Source organism: Cucurbita pepo, chromosome 5 (genome assembly GCF_057944985.1).
Source record: "Cucurbita pepo subsp. pepo isolate OVF chromosome 5, ASM5794498v1, whole genome shotgun sequence".
In the NCBI taxonomy this organism is placed as follows: Eukaryota; Viridiplantae; Streptophyta; class Magnoliopsida; order Cucurbitales; family Cucurbitaceae; genus Cucurbita; species Cucurbita pepo.
Window position 1 is genome coordinate 596,777 of NC_141802.1, and position 14,550 is coordinate 611,326.

General features: G+C 36.2%; 4 protein-coding genes across 6 annotated transcripts; 3 read left to right on the plus strand and 1 right to left on the minus strand.

Annotated features, from left to right (window-relative positions):
* Positions 1–972: 972 nt before the first annotated feature.
* On the plus strand, positions 973–5,319 carry LOC111795602 (3-ketoacyl CoA thiolase 1, peroxisomal). The gene is made up of 14 exons (XM_023678125.2): positions 973–1,383; positions 1,513–1,595; positions 1,694–1,778; positions 1,942–2,068; positions 2,322–2,420; positions 2,517–2,584; positions 2,668–2,775; positions 2,854–2,931; positions 3,022–3,154; positions 3,237–3,333; positions 3,816–3,939; positions 4,205–4,313; positions 4,861–4,944; positions 5,142–5,319. Exons 1-14 carry the CDS (start codon positions 1,285–1,287, stop codon positions 5,222–5,224), a joined length of 1,377 nt encoding a protein of 458 aa, XP_023533893.2. The 5' UTR covers positions 973–1,284; the 3' UTR covers positions 5,225–5,319.
* Positions 5,320–6,001: 682 nt separating this feature from the next.
* LOC111794701 (sm-like protein LSM5) lies at positions 6,002–8,641 on the minus strand. Its single transcript, XM_023676815.2, has 4 exons — positions 8,505–8,641; positions 8,269–8,392; positions 6,753–6,825; positions 6,002–6,276 (listed from the first exon to the last, which is right to left on the minus strand). The coding sequence occupies exons 1-4, from the start codon at positions 8,536–8,538 to the stop codon at positions 6,244–6,246; spliced, it is 264 nt and encodes an 87-aa protein (XP_023532583.2). The 5' UTR covers positions 8,539–8,641; the 3' UTR covers positions 6,002–6,243.
* Positions 8,642–8,911: 270 nt separating this feature from the next.
* LOC111795492 (uncharacterized) lies at positions 8,912–11,417 on the plus strand. Its single transcript, XM_023677949.2, has 8 exons — positions 8,912–9,173; positions 9,565–9,645; positions 9,731–9,819; positions 10,010–10,084; positions 10,209–10,339; positions 10,414–10,617; positions 10,737–10,814; positions 11,048–11,417. The coding sequence occupies exons 1-8, from the start codon at positions 9,051–9,053 to the stop codon at positions 11,149–11,151; spliced, it is 885 nt and encodes a 294-aa protein (XP_023533717.2). The 5' UTR covers positions 8,912–9,050; the 3' UTR covers positions 11,152–11,417.
* Positions 11,418–12,017: 600 nt separating this feature from the next.
* LOC111795811 (uncharacterized) lies at positions 12,018–14,384 on the plus strand. 3 transcript variants are annotated; one of them, XM_023678402.2, is made up of 5 exons: positions 12,474–12,492; positions 12,604–12,688; positions 12,783–13,098; positions 13,863–14,103; positions 14,196–14,384. In XM_023678402.2, exons 3-5 carry the CDS (start codon positions 12,832–12,834, stop codon positions 14,213–14,215), a joined length of 528 nt encoding a protein of 175 aa, XP_023534170.1. In that variant the 5' UTR covers positions 12,474–12,492; positions 12,604–12,688; positions 12,783–12,831; the 3' UTR covers positions 14,216–14,384. The 3 variants fall into 3 exon arrangements, with proteins under 3 accessions (XP_023534171.1, XP_023534170.1, XP_086979906.1); XM_023678403.2 differs by lacking the exon at positions 12,783–13,098 and having other exon boundaries at positions 12,018–12,492; XM_087123780.1 differs by lacking the exon at positions 12,474–12,492 and having other exon boundaries at positions 12,501–12,688.
* Positions 14,385–14,550: the final 166 nt, after the last annotated feature.

Sequence of the window (14,550 nt, forward strand, 5' to 3'; positions counted from 1 at the left end):
AATTTTTGTATCGAAAAGCTTAAAAAATATCTTTAAATTTAATTTTAAAAAATACAAAAAAACATTTTTACGGTTAATATTATATTTTAAAAATATTATTTAAACCTATATTTAAAAAAAAAACCTTTAAATTTAATTTTAAAATATAAAAAAAAATTCCAATGATACTATATTTTAAAAATACTCATAAAATTTCAAAAATAACATTATAAATTTTAAAAATAATCTATGAAGTGTAAATAAATAATTTTCGTCATATATTGACGATAATAATTTTTTAAACTATTATTTATAAAAATATAACAGGTTGATATTATAGTAATAATATTTTTAAACTTTTAAATAAATTAGAAGAATATTAATGAAATTTTTTAAAATTAGATAAATAATAATATTAATCAAAATTTACATTAAGCCATGAGATGTAATTTGTTGATATAAATAATAATTATTCGTAATTTGAAATTTATTATTATTTTTTAAATAGTTAACGTACAATATCATTGAAGTTCGTGATAAAAAAAACTATGCTACTTAATGAAGTTAGTTCTCCATTAAATTACACCAACCAATTTGCCACGTTAACCCCAACCCGCACAACAATCAACTACCACGTGCAACCCTTTCTCACGAGGTTGATGAATAAAATAAATTCCCGATACTATTTGTACTAAAAAATGCATCTTAATTTTCGGTAACTTAATAATAAAAATTTAAAATTCAAGTTAGTTTAATTTGAAACAATTCTGTGTCACGTGACCTCCCGTAATCTGAAATAATGCATGTTGGTCTATTAAAATAATTTTCACTCTTATAAAGCCGTAAATAAACAACAGGGAAGGTAGAAGAATGTCCGGATCACTGTCTAATATTATAATATTTATTTTATTATTTTCTTTTGTTGTTTTTAAAAATATTTATAAAAAAATTGACGAAATTTTGGGTTTAGGTTTGATTATGTGTTAGCGTTCCAACCTAACTACCTAAATCCATGAAACAACAAAAATTGTAACTACCACCGCTGTGGCCATGGTGGATCGAACAAGAAGCAGAGTCAATTTCCACGATTTTCATGGATACTTTCATCGAGACTTCGGCGTTTAGTCTATGGGGTAGACTTGGACCGCTGCTGAGAAACTCTGCTAAAAGTTCATCGCAATTTCAGTCCCAATTTCCACATGATTTCTTTCCATTCTATTTATTTACAAGATTCATCTTCTTTTGAACCCATGAATTTGGAATTGAACCGATTAACATCGCCATTGAAGAGCGAGAGAGTGAGAAATGGAGAAGGCATTCAACAGACAGAGGATTCTTCTTCAACACTTGAAACCCAGCCTATCGTCGCCGTCGTCTTCTGAGTCTGAATCTGCTTCGTTTTCTGTACGTATTAATCCCCACTTTGTAGTTCCTCTGTTTGTTTGGTTTTTGAAATGGATTGTTCTTGATTTTCTTCCTTACTCTGCATTTTTTCTTTTTGTTTGAACTTGTTTTTGATTGGGGTATGGATAGGCTTCTGTATGTGCTGCTGGAGAAAGCGCTTCACATTCTTACCATAGGACTGCGGCGTTTGGGGATGATATTGTCATTGTAGCGTAAGTTTTGTCTGTTCGTCCTTATCTCTTAACCGAAGTGGCTTAGTTAGCTCATTGTTGTCTATGATTATCTCTTGCTGTAAAAAAATGGAAAACAGAGCATATCGAACAGCATTTTGCAGAGCAAAAAGAGGGGGTTTCAAGGATACTCCTGCAGATGATCTTCTTGCATCTGTTCTCAAGGTTTGATTGATTGATTCATTTATGTTTCTATTCTGCTCAATTATTACAACTCTTTGGCTTGTTTAGTTCGAAATAAGGTGTACCAAATGATCAACTTTTTGGTCATACTTTGTTTCTTGTTCTTATGTTTATAAATTATCTGAAAAATTGATTGATGATGTAGGCTGTGATTGAGAGAACAAATTTGAATCCGAGGGAAGTTGGTGATATAGTAGTTGGCACAGTTTTGGCTCCTGGCTCTGTGAGAGCCTCTGAATGCAGGATGGCTGCTTTCTATGCTGGCTTCCCTGGTACAATACAAAATCTCTCCTTCTTATGTTTTTGTTTCACATAGAAACCTTTTCAATTTCTCTCTTAAGTTTTGATCCAAACTTGGAGTGTTCTTCCAGTTACCAATCCCTGAGACCACGAGAGTTATGTATGTTATAAGAATGAACTGCGAATAGAGAGATAGCTTCATCTCTATGGGATTTGATAGCCCAAAATCCCATTTTCCACAACCATTTGACTTATGATTTGGATGTTTTGTTTCTGATGCATCAGATACGGTGAGCATAAGAACTGTTAACCGACAGTGCTCGTCGAGCCTTCAAGCTGTTGCTGATGTCGCTGCTGCCATTAAAGTTGGATACTATGATATTGGTATGGTCAATTGAATTCAAGAATCTGAAAGGGAAGAGAAAAAAGTTATAACATTGTTGACCATTTGACTTTAACAAGATCCGTCTTGCAATGCAGGCATTGCAGCTGGGTTGGAGTGCATGTCTATTGATAACATTGCATTTCCTGTTAGCAACAATCCCAAAGTATATTTTACATTTTACACCTTCAATGAACTTGCTGATTTACCTTGTTTTCTTAAGTTTTATCTGATAAAAGTTGTTAATAGGTAAATGCCTTCCAACAAGCTCGAGATTGTATGCTTCCTATGGGCATCACTTCTGAAAATGTAGCCCAAAAATATGGTGTGAGTAGGGAAGAACAAGACCAGGCTGCTGTAAGTTCACTGCCTTTTAACTTAGATTTTTTTTGATAAAACATTAGTGAAAATTCAACATAGGAGTGATTTCAACAGGTTGAATCACATAGACGTGCTGCTGCAGCAAGTTCATCTGGTAAATTCAAAGATGAGATCATCCCTGTTCCCATAAAGGTAATTGCAGAATGACTTCTTTAATGGCTAAAAGCTGTGCATTCATTTTGTTTTCTTGGTCACTTACAAATTTTCCACCATAATCCTAAGATCATCGACCCAAAATCCGGCGTTGCGAAGTCTGTGATTGTATCTGTGGACGAGGGCATTCGGCCCAACACAAACATGGAAGCTTTGGCGAAGCTGAAGCCAGCATTCAAGAGAGATGGCTGCACAACAGCAGGTTTTACTTTCATACAGTTTGGTTTGGTATTATGTTTGTCAACAATGGGATTATGGCTTAAATCAATGCTCTATTCTTATAGGGAATTCTAGTCAAGTTAGTGATGGAGCTGCTGCAGTTCTCCTCATGAAAAGAAGCGTTGCTATCCAGAAGGGACTGCCTATTCTTGGAATCTTCAGGTATGTCCATTTCCTTAACATTGTTGACCCAATAGAGCTCACTGTGCAAAATGATCAAGTGCTAAAGAAATATTTTTATTTTCCACCCTTTTTATCAGAACTTTCTCATTTGAAGAAGTATAAAAAGTGGGAATCTTCTAATCGAAAGAACTATATTTCTGCAATCCAATCCAAGCATTGTAGTGTTTATAAAAAGAGATTCTTGTAGTACTAAAAAATGGTTCAGGTTGCCTTGGGCACTCGCAATCTTGACCACTAGCGTTAGGACTAGAAAAAGTAGGTAGTGAAGGTATAGGCAGAATTCAGTCCCCTCTACTCACTAAGCTACCTCGCCACACGTTTAAATAGAATTTATCTGAATCTTTGCTTGAGAGCACCTTGGTTTAAATCATATGTGAGCGGTAGAATAAAGAATTTGATCTTCATTTCTTGACGATTTTCTATATTGTGGAGTTAATTTTTCTTTCTGGAAATGCATGCAGGAGTTTTTCAGCAGTTGGTGTGGATCCAGCAGTAATGGGAATTGGACCAGCTGTTGCAATTCCAGCGGCTGTCAAATCTGCTGGTCTCTCTCTTAAAGATATTGACCTTTTTGAAATTAATGAGGTATTTTTCTTCACTCTTTCTTGATGATTAAGAATAAAAATTATATATAATATTCTATGACTTATAATTAACATTTTTAGAGAGATGGGTGTGGTGGACAACGTTCCTATTTCTTAATTCTCCTTTAGAGACATTGTTGAAGTTGTATATAAATTTCAGAAACTAAAAAAGAAGGAAAACACATAAACCATCGCTTGGTTGTTGAAACCACAACTTTGGAAGATTTGTTTAATTATAATGTTAAAAAGGTTTTGGGATTTGGCAGGCATTTGCATCTCAGTTTGTGTATTGCTGTAAGAAACTAAAGCTTGATACTGAAAAGGTGAATGTTAATGGCGGTGCAATGGCTCTTGGACATCCTTTGGGCGCAACCGGTAATCTCTCACATTTCACAATTTCTATATCCCCGTCTTCATTTAGTATGGAACTCAAGGTTTCAATCATGTATCCTATCAAATGACCCAACATATTTGTAAGTATTGATAAACATATTCAAGCTAGATTGAATTGGCCCAATTCATTAAGTTTTAGTTTATTGACCCAATCTATATAAGTTGATTAGAGTTTTTGAGTTATTGAATTTTCTTAAACGCTCCTAACAATGAGATGACAGTGACAATGAGTAAAGTTTTTCCCTCTCCCAACAAATGTAAGGTGGAAGATTGAAGCTTTATACTTACAAAAAATAATAGATATCTCATCTATGTTTGAATATGTGACGAATTGGTTCATACTAGCGAATACCAAAAGTAATAGAACTATGACATAAATATTCATTCCAACCGTTTTCCTATGACCAAGGCTGTCTCTTTAGTATTAAGTAATGAATCATTCTTGAAAAACCATACCATTATTGCAGGCACATGATAAGCCCATGTTTTTCCTCATTTGGTGCCCATGTTTTTCCTCATTTGGTGTCAGGTGCTCGTTGTGTGGCAACTCTCTTGAATGAAATGAAGCGTCGTGGGAGGGATAGTCGATTTGGTATCATCTCCATGTGCATTGGTATATATCTCTCTATGATCTCTATTATTTAAGTTCAAGGGATGAGGTGGAAATCTAAACCTTTGAAACTTTTTCAAAGTATTAATCCATTAAATCAGACTTAGATCGACCTCTCCGACCTCTCTGTGAGTTGATATCAACTCTATCCTTAATAGTAAAGTTAACTGATTTTATATAACAATCCATGCCCTATGTAGGCTCAGGAATGGGAGTTGCAGCTGTATTTGAGAGAGGTGACTCTGTCGATGAACTTCACCATGGAAGGCCAACCTCACATTGAGAAACTACATTTTGATCTCCAACAATCCCATCTAAGAATTTACAATACTCTATTCAAATGAATGAATCTAAGAATTTGCAATACTATTTAATGAATGAATGTATCAATAGCTCCACATTTTTGTTATCAATCTAGGTTAGATTTTTCATGTACCAATTCATTTCAAACCTAGTTCTTTTTTTTTTTTTTTTTTTTTTTTCAAGTACATGATTCTATCCATGGTACGATGGATTAGTCAAGTACAACACCAACCTTCTCATAATGTGTTTGAAATAGCTGTTTATTTTATAATAAAAAACACTTATTATATGATTATTTTTTTAAAATACTTTATTGTTGTTTCTCAACTGATTTATATGATAAAAATAAATAACGCTTTGCAAACATTGGATTAATTGAAAAATTGTTTGAAAAGATATTTGATAAATGATTTTAAAGCGATTAATCAAAAACCTTCCAAGTACGCATAAAAATACCTTTCAAATAGGTAGAAAAATGCCTTTTATTAAAAATATTTTAAGAAAAAATACTTAAATTAGAAGATATACCAAACACACTCTTAACAACACTTGATCAAACTTGTAATCTAATTATAAGTGATAATAAAACCAAACTTCCTTTGTATGACTTGGCTCGATTATCGATTTGATTCGATCTCCTTCATTGTTTTAAAATCAGGAAGTAAAACAAATCGATCTCCTTCATTGTTTTAAAATCAGGAGAAGTGTTTTACTTCAGGGTATTACAGCTCTAGCTTTTAAAAAATTTGTGAACCCATTGAAAGCAGTCAAATTCAGAATTAAGCCAAAAGATTTCCAGTCGAAGCAGTGAATATGAAGAAAGCTAGATTCACATCGACAAAACACGAAACTATGACGCTTTACTTCAATCAAATACATGAAAGATGTCACCTGAGTCTTTCTACGTCCATAGAAAAGTAAATGTTTGGCACTGGGAGCCAACCATGAAAATCGTGCAAGGTTTCCCCACCAGAACAACATGCTATTCATATTCTGCACTTATTCTGGGTCAGGTGATCCACCGGGGACGAGCTGCAAATAAACAATTTGCTTCAACAATCAGACGTTAATAAGAACTTCTAGTTCGTCTAGATGAGCTGCTAACAATCACATTGACTAATCTTAAAAGGACAACTACACCAACTCTGAATTCTCTATTTGTTTTTTTCGCTCAGCTTTGTCTATATGAGTTCACGTGCATGTTGGCTAATATTAAATAACGTCCACGTCAACTTGCTCACACATTGACTGATCTCACGAAACTATGAATGACATAAGAGGCATGTGAATTAAGACTCGACTGTTTAACCATTGGGACGAACAATGATGGTTCCTTTAAATTACTATTACTATCATTATAAAGGTGGGAATTGGCGCACACCCACAATCATCATGAAGCTTGGCCTCTTTTACAATCATTGTTCATTGGTCTAGGAGGAGATCGTCTAAAGACTTGTGGCTTCCCCAAACAAGTGCATGTAAACAATAAAACTGTGATTGTCACTTACAATAGCAATGTTGTTCCCATTGAGTAGAATCTGATCCAGCTTTGTTATCCGTCTCCCCTCGGCAGTGATCTCACTACAATGTAATGCAGAGAGAGTGAAACCATATAGTAGATTGTAGAGAGCGCTATGAGTCTTGATTAAAACAAAGAGTCATTAGGTTCATAAAAAAGACAGCAAATCGTACATGTCACAAGCATAAAAGACGTGCAAAGATAGGAATTTTAGGCCCAATGGAGCGCACCCTAGATTTTGATTGGTAGAACAGGAAAGAAAATCAGCAATGGTGATATTAGCTCCAACAACAAGTACTCTGTTGAATGGATCGTTCATTGATTAGTTATAATTTAGATGTAGGCTCTATTGAGCGAAAGAAGATTACGAACTTATGACCACTTCAATATCCATATTAACCCAGTACTGAAAACATCAGAATAAGCTGAAACAAGTTCTATGAAAAGCTTGAATAGTCAGTAAACTAGAAGGGGTCGGTCTAAGATCATAAGCAAAGACAATTTAACAATTTAACAACTCCTTGTGTTCTTACCAAATCGTTACTCCTTTTGTCAGTAACCATTGAGAATTCAAGTCAATTTTCATATATTTAATAAGAAAAACATCATGAGCTTTCCAATGATGAGTTAATTAAAACATCTTGATCATCACATTCAGAACTTGATGCTCAACTATGAGCTTCCCAATCTGGTTATATATCCACAACCGGACCCCGGAAGAGAAAAGTAAGCAATAATCTGCTAGCTTTACAGCTCCAAAAGGGAAAGAATAGAACAATAACAATCATGTATCCCGCTTAAATCTGTTTGCCAATTTTTCCTATCCCCAACATAGAAGAAGGTAGTAAAATTGTACAGTGATGGGGAACACGATTACTGACCCCCAATTTGTTGAGAATCAGGCGTGGAAAAAAAACAACAGTGTGTATCAACCTAGGCAGAGTACTGCTCGACACTTGAGCCAACTTTTTCCTTCTACTTTACGAGAGATTTTGGTTCTCTACTTTACCTTACCTCCATGAAAAGAAACACTTTCATCAACGGAATCTTCGCAGGAACTGAACATGGTTAGGGTTATCCTCCTCTCTTGTTAACTCTTTTCCTTCTATTTCAGTATGGCATGAGAGTATGGATCACTTTCCTTTAACTTCTAAAGAAACCTCCAGTGTCCAGTTCCCTTCGAAAATTTGAATAAGGGAGTTTCTAAACCTTAACTCAAAAGCTCTCCATAATTCAATGAAAATCACATGCTCAATAACTCAAATTGCTCTAGCGCCACATTCTGTCACTTTCAATCACGTTTCAATCCCTTAAACACAGACAAATACGACCTTGAGCCAAATACTTTCCTCTACTCGCCTCATATTCCCCCACACTAAAATCAACACATCAAACACTTCATAAGAGAAAGAGAACAAACAGAACAGACTCAAACACAACAAATTATGCGAAATACGATGAGCAAACCAAAGAAATGTGAGTTTAGATCTCATAGAAGCCCTTACTATTCAGTAACATCTTCAAGAACCATGTTGACATAAACATCGAATCCTCTGAGAGTACCGGCGAGTTCCTTGTCGCCTTTCATAATGACCCATATTTTCGACCCTATACATCGATCGATCAACTCTGCAAATTCTCACCATAAACCAAGTAAATTAGAGTCCAATTCAATCGAAATAGGAGGGGAAAATGAGCAAAAAAAAAAAAAAAAAAAATCGAAGAAGAAGCAGAAGCGAACCTGAGGGCAGTAGCTGCGAAGGATTGTTGGCCATGGATTGAAGGTCTTCCGCGAAGGCGAGCGAATCAAAGCAAGGGACTGCGAATTGAAGCCGCGAATTTAGTGATTTCCCGTCCCGCCTCCTATTTCTATTTCATTCCATCCTTCCCAAATTTCCTATATATTTTTAAAAATTAATTAATAAATAATTTCTATTTTTTCAATATAATTTAAAATATTATAAAAATATAATACATTAATTAAAATACTTTGAAAGTTTTTTAATTTTTTTTTAAAAATTAATTAAACAATATTAAATGTTAAAAATGTATTTTTTTATTATTAATTTAGCAAAAAAAAAAAAATAATAATAATAATAATAATAAAATGGCGAAATCATGTTAAAAGTCCGTACTTTCAACATTTGATTGAAAGGAAAACCTTCATTTCAGAGGGTTTAGTCTCTTCTCCAAAGATACAGTTAGCAACTCCTCTGTGGCGCGCTAGGGTTTCTGATTATCTCTCATCGTCTTCCTCCATCTATCGCTTCACCGCCAGCACGACGCCATGGATAGGTATCAGAAGGTCGAGATGCCCAAACCCGAATTACCGATTAACGAAAATGAGATCCGAATCACTACTCAAGGCGCCATTCGAAACTACATCACATATGCCTCTACACTGCTCCAGGTATTTCCTCTTCCCATTCAATCTCCTCTACTCTTTACTTCCATCATTTGATTGCATTTCACAATGTCCGCTTGCTGATTCCTTTTTTTTTTCTCTCCCTATTTTGTGTGTGTGTGGCAATGCTGTGTCCGTTCTGTAGGATTCGGTTCGTTTTTTTCAATTTGGAACTGTCTGTGTGTCAATCGGTTCGGGCTGCTCTGGATTTTGTTCTTAGTTCTCGATGATTCGATAATTTCTGGGGTTGCCTGTGTAATTGTTTCGATATGTTAATTCGTGTATTCTTCTAGGTATTGGGAAGAACTTTACTAATTATCACTTATAGTTTAGTTACGAATGATAGAGACAAAAAATTGAATCACATTGAATATTGTTGTTTTTGGAACTTATTCAGGAAAAACGTGTCAGAGAAATCGTCTTAAAAGCAATGGGACAGGCAATCAGTAAAGCAGTGGCTATTTCAGAAATTATAAAGGTATATTTCCTTTAGAATATGCGTGCCTTTGAGTGCAAATGTTGTGTAGTTCATAATTGATTAGCTTTGCGTATTCCTAAAACAGAAGAGAATACCGCGGTTGCATCAACTAATAGCCATCAGTTCAGTTAGCATAACTGATGTATGGGAACCAATTGAAGAGGGTCTTGTCCCGTAAGTTTTCTTAATCTTTGCTTTCAGATTTAATTGTATAACAAAGAATTGAAAACCTGCTTGTGTCTTGGTTGATTTGCATTCACTCTATATGCGTCGCTCACTACTTTGTTGCATGTTCTATGGGTTTGTACTATGTAGCTTACTCCTTTATAGACGTGCACGAAATAACTTCTAACATGTCACACAGGGTGGAGATGACTCGTCATGTCTCGATGATTTCAATTACATTGTCCAGTCGAGAGCTAAATAAAAGTTCTCCAGGGTAAGTTTCTGTATTTTTGCTGATTCTGCAATTTGGTATAAAATGTGGGATTTTAGCTACTTTTCTTACATATTTCATGCTGTTTCTTCCACATGTATGATTATGAAATAACTTCTGTTTGTAGGTATCAAGCTCCATACTTTGTGGAACAGCCAAAGCAACAATATAACAATCAACAGCAGCCTCCTCAACAACAACAACAACAACAACCACCACCCAGACAACATCGCATTTATAACAATGCTGTTAATGAAGGTGATTTCGACATTTTACCATTGGATCGTACCCTACCTCGTATAGATTTTTACATATTTTTGGTATTTTTGCAGATCCATATGGCCAAGGGAGAGGACGTGGTAGAGGGAGAGGGCGCGGTTGGGGAAGAGGTGGATATGGGAACTACCAAGGTGGATACGGCAACTACCAAGGTGGATACGGCCACTACCAAGGTGGATACGGCCACTACCAAGGTGGTTACGGCCAGTACCAAGGTGGATCTGACAACTACCATGGTGGATCTGGATATTATCAAGGTGAATATGGAATTATCAGATAGTTTAGATTGAAGTATGTTCTAAAGTGTTTACTGGATTGCATTAGCCTTCATACTGTTCTGGAGTAGATTAAATTCTGTGAGTTTTATTCATCATAGATAATGGGAACTATCAAGGTGGATATTCGAATTGGGGAAGAGGAGGTGGGCGGAGTAGAGGCGGCTGGGCTTATCGCGGTAAGTTTCTTTCTCTAATTTCTCCGCACATTGCAAAAATACAAGCCAAATCTGTCCTTGAGTTGTCTGTAGGAATGTTTTGAAAATTATTGCAATGCGTTGACTTGTTAAGTTTTCTTCAAAATCATAGCCAGTAATGAAAGTGTATGTAGCTCTTTATACTTCTGATCTTGTAATGTTTGCGAAATGCTTATGGGAACAAGGCGTTTCAAGCGATTATTTTCTTCCTGCAGGAGCTGGATACGAAAGAGGCAGAGGAGTAGGGGGTAGAGGTTATGGCCGTGGACGGGGGCGAATGGGCGGTCGGGCAAGGGGCAGTGGTGGAAACCAGGTTTAGTCGAAACATATTCGTTTGTTCTTCGTGCCTCTTACTTGAGCTAAATGCTTGCCTTGGCCAGTGGGATGAACTATCACATATTTGTTGTTGATAGCTTGGAATTCGGTTTTCACAATTTCCAGCGTTATTAGGTGTTAGCATATTTTTCTTTATAGATAATGTGGGAATGCAGCATTGTATTTGTGGGGCAAGGTTGTTTTTTGGTTCATGTTTTTGCATTTAGCTGAAGAGCAATCAATTTATTATTACTTATGTAATTCGTTTTATTCTTGTCTCTTCTCCAATATTCAATACTCCTTACTTTCGAGCCAACAAAAGCAAACTTAAACTAGTTAAAGATATATTCTCGATCAAGAGGTCAAGTAGTTGATGTGAAAATACCAAATTGCCCCCAAAATACCTTGAAATAACAATTTGATCCACTAATTGGCCTGTGTAACACATGTGGATTAGGTGCTTTGAGAGTACTAAAAATATTTTTACACCTAATGCCTACCACAACTTCCAAAAAAAATGAACGAAAAAGTGACACGTAAGTGAAAGAGTTACAACACATCGTGAAAAAGAACGACAAAAGTTGGTTGTCTTTTCAGCATTTGGTTGTCCATTCAAACATTTATAATAGCAAACTATAATGTGATAGCGACCTAACATCATTAAATTGTCATTTTGTAAAAACTACTCTTATCATATAAGTCTAAAGTTGCATTCACTTTTTATTGGTTAAAAACACAAAAGTTCAGAAAATGAGATGGGGAATGAGTTCCTCGTCCCCGTTGAGTGGGTTTTTTCTACCCGCTCCCTTGCTCATTCCCTACTTAAATGGAGTGTGTCCGTCCTATCAAGAACGGACGTTGAACCAATCAAGTCAATGCTCTGGTAGGCCCTTATCATGGGACCCATCCACATTCATCCAAGTGTAGGGCTCAAGCAAGGGTCACATGGGCCAAGCTATGCAGTAATCTCAAAATGAAAAAAAATTATTCAAAAAGGCGTCACAAAATATTTGTCTCTTAATGAGTTTGCTCAATGTGTTTATGTTTTAATATTTTATTTTGGCATCTTGTGTTGTTTATAAATTACTCAGATCACATGCCACCTCTCTTACACTCATTGCTTGCTTATCTTCAGCATCTTCCTTAGATTCTCATTCCAAAAATTTCTCTCTGTATTCATTTTCCCTCACAGCCTTTCTCAGTGAACACAGGGAATCTTCAGCAAAGGGACAGCACAGCCAGATCTCTAAGCCCTTTCCCTTTTGACCCAAAGTTTGTCACCTTTCTTCGACATGTGCAAAACCCCTTTTAAAGGAACCTCCTTCTACCAATCACACCCATGCAGGTACCACTTTCAAACACCTTTGCTCTGTAGAACTTCCTAAAAATGATGCCTTTTCTCTCTGTTTTTTCTGTTAAATCTTAATGGATTTTTTGTTGTTTTGATGCATTGCAGCAACTTCTTCAATGGGTTTTCAAGGAAACTAAAGAAAAAGATGGACATAGGACTTCACATTCCACCAAGAAGGGAGCAAGTTGGGGTAAGAGAAAAACTGCACACTACCTGTTTGATAAAATGTCTAAGTGGTAGTGATTTGTCTTGAGAGTCATGAATGTTTAACTTGAATCTGCTAGATCAAAGAAGATAGTGGTGTCTAGTCCAAGAACTGAGGACTTTGATAACATGCAACAATATTGGATCCAAAAGATGATAAACGAAGATATTGCTAAGGGAATGAAAGAGATTGGTCAAATGGCAGACTCTCCTTCTGTTCATGCAGGCACCAAAGTCTTGCCAATCACTGATACCACTTTAGTAGAGCAATGCAGCAAAAAAGAAGTTATCTCCAATGGGGAGACTAAAATCAAAGCCAAATCAAGAATGAAGGAGCTTTTGAGATGGGCTGTGGCTTCAAAATCAAAAAAAGGAGGGAAGTTCATCACTGACAAGGTGATTTCTTAACTTCTTAATAACCTGCCCTTGTTTGGATATTGGATTAGATCATTTGCCTCTTGAACTACCACGAAATTTAATAGCTTAAGCTCATAAGTTAAGGTACTATATTCTCGACACTCTTGTTAAGTGTGGACTTGGGGATTAGCATGATTCGAAGAATCGAAAACGTGAACTATACGAACTTTGGTTGAGAGGAAGTGATATTCCAGGGATTTGAGCTTATGGCTCTAGTTATGATATAATTTTAAATTGCTACCAAACCTGTGAGATCCCACCCGTTGGGAGGAGAACAAAGCATTCTTTATAAGAGTGTGGAAACCTCTTCCTAGCAGACGCGTTTTAAAAACCTTGAGGGGAAGCCTTGGTGTGGGAATTTCTCCCTAGTAGACGCGTTTTAAAAACCTTGAGGGGAAGCCTTGGTGCAGGAATCTCTCCCTAATAGACGCGTTTTAAAAACCTTGAGGGGGAAGCCCTGGTTTGCAAATCTCTCCCTAGTAGACGCGTTTTAAAAACCTTGACGGTAAACCCAGAAGAAAAAGCTCAAAGAGGACAATATCTGCTAGTAGTAGTGGGCTTGGCTGTCACAAAACCCAAAACTTGAACTGATCCATGCTGAACATGAAAGAAACAAAAACACTAACATAACTATGTTTTGCTTTCTGATGGTTTATACAATCTTATTTCACAGTCAATAAGTTTTCTGTATTTGAAAGCTATACACAGTACTGAATGGCTCAAAATTATGCAAATTCTTTCAGGTATCACGAACACGAAACCGAGAAGCTCCTGGCCGGGACGATGATCAAGCGAGCACGGACTCCCGCAAGGTCAGTTTCAGATGGGAAGCTGAAAGACGCTCCTCCGTTTCCTCAACCTACTCATCAGTATCGCGAGTTTCCTCCTTCAAGAACTGTTCCATTACCCTTAATTCCACTGCCATTGAAGAAATCAATCACTGTTATCCAAGAAAAGGAAGCTGGATCACTACAGATTCTGAATGTAAGGCTCTAAAACTGACTTATATGAAAATTATTATGAAACAAAAGCATGAGGAACTGACTGAATTCCCTTCTCTACCTTGAAATGGACAGTTGTTGTGCTAGAGCTGTGAAGGAAATGGAAGACAGATTATCAACTGTTTGATCTACTTGCAATCTGTGAATTGTCAGAGGATTTTTATGTAAATTTTTTTGAAGTATCTGTGAAGAACATGCATCTGAAGTAACATTTTGAGTGTAATTCAAACCATCATCTAACAAGTCTTTAGTTTTAGAGGGTAACTGAGCTTCAAATCTGTCTTCCCTTTTCCTACGTGAAACTTTTCGAGTTTTCGCAGGTTGAGCTTGAGATCTAACAAGCATCTTAGGACAATTGAGCTTCACATCTGCCTTCCCTTTTCGCTACGTTAAACTTTTCGAGTTTTCGCAGGTCGAGCTTGAGATCATA

Bases quoted from the DNA above. Each gene is read 5' to 3' on its own strand.
- LOC111795602 (XM_023678125.2), top strand. From the start codon at position 1,285: ATGGAGAAGGCATTCAACAGACAGAGGATTCTTCTTCAACACTTGAAA. The intron at 1,779-1,941 runs GTTTGATTGATT...TTGATGATGTAG, and splicing joins TTCTTGCATCTGTTCTCAAG to GCTGTGATTGAGAGAACAAA. The intron at 3,155-3,236 runs GTTTTACTTTCA...CTATTCTTATAG, and splicing joins AGATGGCTGCACAACAGCAG to GGAATTCTAGTCAAGTTAGT.
- LOC111794701 (XM_023676815.2), bottom strand. From the start codon at position 8,538: ATGGCCAACAATCCTTCGCAGCTACTGCCCTCAG. The intron at 8,393-8,504 runs GTTCGCTTCTGC...GAGAATTTGCAG, and splicing joins TTCGCAGCTACTGCCCTCAG to AGTTGATCGATCGATGTATA. The intron at 6,277-6,752 runs GTAAGTGACAAT...GTTTATTTGCAG, and splicing joins ATGGGAACAACATTGCTATT to CTCGTCCCCGGTGGATCACC.
- LOC111795492 (XM_023677949.2), top strand. From the start codon at position 9,051: ATGGATAGGTATCAGAAGGTCGAGATGCCCAAACCCGAATTACCGATT. The intron at 10,340-10,413 runs GTGATTTCGACA...GTATTTTTGCAG, and splicing joins TAACAATGCTGTTAATGAAG to ATCCATATGGCCAAGGGAGA. The intron at 10,618-10,736 runs GTGAATATGGAA...TATTCATCATAG, and splicing joins TGGATCTGGATATTATCAAG to ATAATGGGAACTATCAAGGT.
- LOC111795811 (XM_023678402.2), top strand. From the start codon at position 12,832: ATGCAACAATATTGGATCCAAAAGATGATAAACGAAGATATTGCTAAG. The intron at 13,099-13,862 runs GTGATTTCTTAA...AAATTCTTTCAG, and splicing joins GGAAGTTCATCACTGACAAG to GTATCACGAACACGAAACCG. The intron at 14,104-14,195 runs GTAAGGCTCTAA...TGAAATGGACAG, and splicing joins GATCACTACAGATTCTGAAT to TTGTTGTGCTAGAGCTGTGA.